General features: G+C 45.2%; 1 protein-coding gene across 1 annotated transcript in view; it reads left to right on the forward strand.

Moving 5' to 3' along the window:
* CC2D2A (coiled-coil and C2 domain containing 2A) overlaps positions 1-8135 on the forward strand; it is a 117900-nt gene that overhangs the window by 38895 nt on the left and 70870 nt on the right. The window contains exons 9-11 of the mRNA XM_023533927.1: positions 288-487; positions 4228-4364; positions 4957-5088. Of these exons, the coding sequence (XP_023389695.1) occupies positions 288-487; positions 4228-4364; positions 4957-5088 (469 nt within the window). The remainder of the gene's footprint in view (positions 1-287; positions 488-4227; positions 4365-4956; positions 5089-8135) is intronic.

The following is an 8135-nucleotide window of genomic DNA, read 5'->3' on the forward strand; positions in this document are numbered from 1 at the left end:
GAGGGAGGAAAGAAAAAAGAAAGTACTGGCAAGAATGTGGAGAAATTGGACCCTTGTGGATTTGCCGATAGGAATGTAAAATGGTGTCACCGCTGTGAAAAACAGTATGGCGGTTCCTCAAAAAACAAAAAATCCACTGGGTAAAAATGAAAGGCCATGTCGTTGTATGCTTTCATTTAAAATAAATAAATAAATAAAATAAACGAAAGGAAAAGGTAACCTTATTGCAGGGTAAGTGGTGAGTTTAATATCATTGGTTATTTTTCTGTGTAAACTCATTACCTTAGCATGATTTTTTTCATGTTATTTTTTAACTTAACGCAGGATGAGGAAGAGATGCTTAACGGCAAAGACGCCGAGGATTTCTTACTGGGCGTAGAGCACGCGGCTGGAGAGTTCGTGGCAGTGAGACCCGCAGACTATGAAAGCGTCCACGTCCGCCTGCAGAAGGAGAGAGAAATCCTGTTTGTACCCAGCAGGCTGACAGGTACGAGCTCCTCCCACCTTCCTGCTCAGCTCCATCCTCCTTCACAGGAAACACAGCTGGTGTCAAAGGTGCCTGATTTTCGCCACTGATCCCAACTTCTAATCTGATTTAAAAATCTAGAAATACATTTAGACACACACACAAAAATGTAGAACATAGAAAAACATCTATTCAACAAACACAAATCGACAGCAGAAGTCCGAGATGCTATGGGAGCCCCCTGTCACACCGCCGACCGGTCCTGGGAGCTGAGAGGAGACTCAGGCTTTTCTGAGATTGAAAAGGAACAACTCTGTTTGATTCTCCGCTCACACCCAATACTTCTAGAACACTTCTGTAACTACAGTGTGTCTGTATTTACCTACACCAACCAATTCTCCACCAACTGGGTGTCCTACAATTTAAATCTGACACTATCTACCTGGGTCTAGAGTGGAACCCACAAATCAAGGGCTCAGTCCCCCAAGACTGCCCACTACTCCCTCTTCAGGTTTGATAATTTGATATAACAGTGCATAGAACTCAGGGAAACACTTAACTTGTATTTACTGGTTTATTATATAATAAAGGATACGATAGAGGATACAGGTAAAGGTGTGTGGGACGGGGCATGGATGTGCTCTCCAGCGCACCACCCTCCCGGCACCAGAAGCTCTCCCAACCCCTTCCTGTAGGATGTTTACCAAGGCTTTATCATGTAGACGTAATGGATCAAATCACGGCTATTGGCGATCAGTTACACCTCTCCTCCCTGGGTCCCTCTCCCCTCCCACAGGTGGGAGTGAAGGGAGGGGGGATTGCAGAAAGTCCCAACCCTCTACTCACCGAGCTGATCCCCTGGCCACCAGCCCCCATCCTGAGACCATTCAGGAGTCATCGCATTAGCATACAAAGGACGGACACATCACTTTGGAGATTCTAAGGTTTGAGGAGCTGTGGGCAGGAAGGCAGGCTGGCAGAGGTTCCTCGCCCTGGGGAAATGGGACCCTTTGATTAACTCCTAGTTATGGCCTCTTGCTTCCTTTCTGCCCTGGGTTTCTCTTTACTCTTCCCCCGCCCCACCCCACCCCAAATTCCTTCTCCTCCTGATGCACCTGGGGAGTCTCCCCGGTTCTAGTGGTCCACACTTATAACGGCACGCAGCCTGAGTCCTGTGGGAGCCCCCATCAGGATGGGCAGGGGCGGTGCCTCACTTGGACTTGGGTTTCTTTCCACTTGTCATGTTCTGAGGTCCAGTTAAGTGCTGGGCCAAAGATAAATTATCATTTGGTTTTGATAGTTTGTTTTGAATCATATATGTTCAAAGCACTGGCATTTGTCGGCCATCCCACATTACCTTTTAAAGTACGTAGCTGGCAAAAGTGCCCAAAGTTTATAACTTTTCAATAATAAAATAATAATAATAGTAATAGTCCTGAATACATTCTGTTCACTTACTCCAAGTACTTTTTTAAGCACTCGATATGTATCAAACTAACATGGCCCTGCGCCGAGGCTGGAGAGGTGTTGTTTTTCATGCGGGTTTTACAGATGAAGAAGTAGAATCTCAGAGAAGTTGGGAACTGGCCCAAGACCATGAAGCCAGTAAAGTGAGGGAGGCAGGTTTGTCATCTAGGTGGCGGGCTCCAGAGGCCACACACTTGGCACAATGCATCATGACGCCTGGGAGCACAGAGCAATGCACTTGCAGCAGCCTGGGCCAAGGAGATTTGTCACTTGTGTTTTTCCTCAGCGGACTCACTGCTAGGCCTCTCCCCAGAGCTACCTAGGTTGGAATAGAGGTTGGCCCTCTGGGCTGGCTCAGAGGGGGCCAGAAACTAGGAGTTGGCAGGGGCAGGGCAGAAGCTTAGGAGTCAGGGCTGCTCTGTGGCTGCTCTGAGTGGGGATCAGAGCATGCTCCGGCTCCATCTTCTGGATCTGGTCTTGCTCTGATCTGAGGGGAAGGGCCCCGTGAGGGGGTGACCCCACGGCCAAGCGAATTGGACTTGGAGAGCCACACAGACCCAGCTCTCCCTTCATGAGGTCTGACCTTGAGCGACTTCCTCCATGCCCCACCTGAAGACAGGAAATGAAACTATGAGATGACTTTGGGTGTGCATTTTTATTCTGAGCATTGAGGAAGTCGTGTGAGTGAAGTGCTGTGTCATGACTGGCACATAGCAGGGGATAAAAAAAAGCAACAAACCAATGTCCTCTGTTACTGTTGTTCATGTTACCGTTTAGAGAACGGTTTCCAAATTAGTGTGTTCGCCCCAAGGACAGAGGAAGAAAACATCGAGACTTCTACTTACACTTATTTTTCATCTAATTTAGTTAAAATTTAATTTAATTAAATCCTAATTTAACTTTGTCTGTACAATAGTGCATACATACCGAAGAAACATCCAGATATTGGACGAGTGCCCAAAAATGTTTTAATGAAAAATTTTGAACACCGCTGGATTAGTGGTAGACCGATGTCTAGATACATGAATGGAGGGGGTGAGGAAGAGAAGAATCAGTAAAACAATAGTTTGCCCACTTTTTTAAGGACTCGGAGGCAGCTTTTCCAGGGAACGCTGGCATTAGTTGATTTTCGTGGGTGGGTTTGGGATGCAGAGTGTCCAACTGGCCACACGCAGGAAAATCGGATTCAGGGATTTGGCATGGTTTAGAATGAGGTAATTATGAAACAAAAATGAGTCTCCATCCTTAATCTTCAATTCTCAAATTACACCCCAGCTCCCAGAGGTCAGCATCTGCCGGCTTCTCGGCTTCTCTCATTTCCCCTCACGCCCCTCGGCCACAGCAGCGGGGGCCCAGCCAGTCTTTTTAGAATCAAACATCTGCGCAGGTCCCTCCCCAGGGAGGAGCCCGCAGCGACCCAACCCCGCCTGGAACACACTCCAGCTCCTCCATGACCGGCTTTCCCTCCTGCCCACCGACAGCCGCCTGCCCCTGCTCACTATACCCAGGCATGCTGGAAGTTTCTCTGTTCTCAAACACCCCCTCCTTAGTACACGCTATTCCCTTGTGCAAATGTGCCTGCTGTCTCGCCACCATACCTTCCTCCTCGGCCTTCAGGCATCAGTGCAAATGCATGGCCTCAAGGAAAGGCTTCCCTCCGGCTCCATCCCAAGTGTGTCCCCTCCCGGCCATCCGTCACCACCCCTGTGTATTTCCTTCGGTGCATTTACGACTCTTTGACACGATCTTCAGCCCTTAGCTTACCGCTGCTCCCTGTCACTCCCGCTGACCCCTCAGCATCTCCCCAGTGCCTGGCACAGGGAGGCCCCTGGTGAAGATTCGTTCTGTGAATGAATCAAAGGGTGAGGGGCCAATTGAGGTAATGGTTAGCTTTGGTCAAACACACTTTTTAATTTACAAAGCATATTCTCACACTTTACCTCACCGAATCCTTCCACGAACCCAGTGAAATATAGATATCGTCATTCCTTCCGTGCAGGAGAGTTCAAAGGAGTGTCTGCCCCAAACTGAGTCCCCTAAGAAGCAGTCATGCATGTCATGCTCCTCACAGTCCACCACGCTGGCCACTTAGGTATTGAATTATTTCATCATTCTACAACGCGATGTTGCAAGGAAACACATACACCTTAGTTCTGCTTCTCGACGTTCATTTGGAAAGTGTGCATTTTCCAAGAACAGAATGAAATCTCGGGTGATTGCTTTAATTCACCATATCGCAGTCTGAAACGTTGGGTTGGCACTAACGTCGCTGTGTTTCTTTATGAACTATCTAGTGCCTACGTGTAAGAAGCTTCCTGAGAACGTGCAGCCCAGGTTCCTGGAGGATGAAGGCCTCTACATCGGAACACGCCCGGAGGTGCCACGCACGGCTCAGAACATTGTGGAGAACAGACTGCTGGAGCAAGAGTCTGTAAGCGCGGTCCTGCTCCAAGTGTGGCCCCCAGTGACACAGAGAGGTTCTTTCCTGATGGACGGTCACTGCAGCATCGAACCCATTTCCTCTTGAGGGTGTCTACACACAGTGGTTCCATTTTTTTTTTTTTAATTTGTCTCCCAGTGCACTTACTGACCCTCAGACAGCACAATCTCTCCACTCTCAAAACCCATCTTCTGCTGGCCGGATCCAGGCTTCTGCCAAATCAGATATTGACAACCTTTTCCCAATTGACAGGATGTTCTCAATTTATTTTATGTTTTTTTTTCCCCCTTACATTTTTAATGAATAGAAAATACATTTTTTCGTAAGCATTCATTTGAGCTTTTACTTAAGCTTTTTTGTTTGTTTTTGGAGGGGAGAACTATATCTTAAATTAATTGTGGGGAGCAATTGTGAAGACTCAATTTCTAATGGAAACAGATTTGAGAACATCTCTTGGAAAAGGCAGAAGGTACATGAGATGTGTATGTTGCCACAGAATTTTCCTGCAGTGGTTGTTTATTTTGTAAACCATTTTCTGTCCAATTAGAAGAAAATGTTGTCCTTCCCTCTGCTTGTTCCCCAGGGGAGAAAATGGTTTGGAGATGATGGCAGAATCCTAGCACTGCCAAACCCCATCAAGCCATTTCCATCAAGGCCACCAGTGTTGACACAGGAGCAAGACGTTAAGGCGGAACTTGAAACGCTGTATAAAAAGGTAAAACTCCCCTCCGCATTTTTACTACAGGAATTTGCTTGTCAGTGCTTTGCTTCTTGAATAGCATCTGTAACATTCTACTTTGATTTTATTTTTATAATTCACTATCTTACACATAAAGAACAAACAGCAGGCATATGTATAAGAGTGATTTTTCTGTGCTCACCTAATCCCTTCTTGACCCTAGGAGTGAGTTTCCCAGGTGAGAGAGAATAGCTAAGTCGGCATCTTCATTTGCATATTCGGGTCAGTTGTCCATATTTTCCTTAGCTTTCTGTCATCTTACGTATGCTGCGGGATTACTTCCCACTCATTGCAATAACTAGAGGTTTTCTATCCTCGCAAATCCTTTTTATTGTATTTTTCTAAGCTCTGGTACCGCACTGCCTGCTTGAGTCCTGGCTGGACCACTCCTTGGGAGAACTTGGCCCTGGATCTCTCTTTGCTGCAGTTTCTTCATCTGTACAGGGGGCATAATGATAGCTCTACCTCTGGCATTGTTGCGCAGATGGGTTGAGATAATACGCGTGAGCACTTGGAACACCTCCGTAAGTGCTGGCTGTGCTAAACAGACCGAGTTCATGTTTAACTATATTGCTCTTGCTTTCCTGAAGTGCTAAGCAAGGATCGGCTCCTATGGAAACTCATGTAATTATAAATTTGTAACATTTCAACACTGATCAAGGGGATAGGATGATCATTCTGTAGAGTGGGTGATGAACAGAGAAAAACCAGGCCTAAGTCAGAAAATCTCAGCTGGGTCGAATGTTCCACTGACTAGTTTGTGGCCTTGGGCGGATCCCTGTCCCTCTCCGGACCTGTTTCCTTAATTGAAAAATAGGAATAATAATAATCTTCTCTGCCTCCCAGGATCATTGTGAGTACTGAGACAATGTTCGTGCATGCCCTTTTCAAAATTATGAATTCATATAAAATATTGCTATTACAGACAAGTATTAACAAGTGGCCACTTTGTGCAGAAATGTGTTCCTGGGAGTAGATTTACAAAACAAGAATAAACCTAAGTCCCAGTCCATGAGAGATTTATCATCTATTTGCTTATATGACATAATTAATTAGTGATCGAGGCAGCATCAATTTGTGAACATATCTAATAATCCATCAGTCTGTCTCTTCATCTGTCCATCCATGTCGGCATAGCACACAGATATAATGAAGCACTAAGTTATAGGTTAAAGTTAGAAAATAGAAGAGTAATTACTATGGATATTGAGGGAGTCTATCTTCTCTGTCTCCTTAAGAAGTGCTGAACTAATTGGGGAATGCGCAGAAGTCAGAGACGGATGCAGACATCATCGGTTGCACTAAGGGTAAAACTAGACAATAGAATTCCACTTGGAACCGAGACCAAATCTGGGGAAAGGACAGGCAAAGCACAGGTGACCTAGGTAACATTCCAAGTAATGAGAACCACGCTACCACCTTGCTTACTCATACCGGGAAGGGTTCAAGACGGAACCTGACGGGCTCGCCTGAGTGATCTCATAACCGCACCGTGAAGGGGACGTCAAGGCAAGAGCCAGCAGCAGCCGAGCAATGCGAGAGGACTCCTCCGCTAAGTCTGCGGAATGATGTTTGCTGGTACGTGGCTTTGTGAGGCAGGAATTTTTAAATTAATCCAGGTAGTCTGGGTGATCAGAAGACACATAGTGACCACAGGCAGATTAAAACTTCTCATACAAATGTGGGTTCTAGCAGAATACTTTTACTCGAATGAAAGAGAAAAGAAATGGGCTTTCATTGTCGCAGTCGACATCGTAAGGACGATGAGAACCAAGGCTTTCGTTAGGTACCAAACATCAGTGGAATATCGTCCACGTAGAGGTGGTCTTTCTGCCCTGTAAATCCAAATGCACATTCAGTTCAGACACACAGTCAGTCCATTCTTATTCAAGCCTACCATATTTGGTAACGCACCCTGCTTTTACAAGGGCATTTTTTAAAAATAGAAAGTCTATAGGTCTCTTCAAAGACAGACCGAATGTTGTTTTATAGGAGAAAACTTGTTATTTGATTAAAATAAATGAAGGATACTCTCTCTCAGAGTCCTGCAGGAAATCATGTCTTAATATACATTAATAGTCTACTAGTCTGGGGAGGAATTATGAGATTAAATGGCTAAAAAGAAATAAACTCATATTCTTATCTGTGAATTCCAGTACAAATCAAGCAACACATCATGATAAATTTACTGGTAAATGAAGGCTCATATGTATATGCTTTTCTGTAAATGCAAATACTTGTACTGATTTGATAACTAATAGTAACTGTAAAGCAGATCACACTATATGACAAATGTGAATACATTTCTGTACACATATGCTTGTGTACACAGACGCACATATACCACACATACACAAGCTGGGCCTCCCTTTTCTGTTCTTAATCTGATAGGGTAGAATATTAGAAACTTAGAATCATAGGATTCTAACTCTGGAGGCCCCTCTTCCGGCTCTCAAGCCTTCCCATGCATATCCAGGCCTGTCCTTCCCACCCCACATTATAAAGATCAGATCCTGGTCCTCCCTCCACCCTCTAAATTGAAGGCAGGCCCCACTAATGGAAGACATCCATTCATCTTTGTGGAGTAAATGAGGTGATGTATGTGAAGGGCTGTATATAATGCCTAGTGAGCCACAAAATGCTAACTGAATCTTTTTCATCAGCCTCCCCTTTCTGCAGAGGTGGACATAGAGGCACCCAGAAGTGTAGTAACCAGCCCAGAGTCCCAGAGCAAGTTAGAGCCAGAGCTAGAATCCAAGGCTTCTGGCCCTGAATCAGCATCTTACATGATGCCATGAAGAAGAGTTAAATGAAGATGTTACATACAGTCTCAAGGATGGAAGCTTGGATTCTGACTAGGGTTTTTACAACCCCCACTTAACCTCATAACTTGTAAACAATACACCTGTGTTGCATCATCTTACATTATCATTTTCCAAATAACATAAATAGCTCCCAAAAGCCCCCCTGCCTGTGCAAAAAAAGGAGGCTCGAGGGATGTGTCTCAAATCCCATATCCTGAT

This window comes from Pteropus vampyrus, unplaced genomic scaffold, assembly GCF_000151845.1.
Source record: "Pteropus vampyrus isolate Shadow unplaced genomic scaffold, Pvam_2.0 Scaffold5, whole genome shotgun sequence".
NCBI classification, from domain to species: Eukaryota; Metazoa; Chordata; class Mammalia; order Chiroptera; family Pteropodidae; genus Pteropus; species Pteropus vampyrus.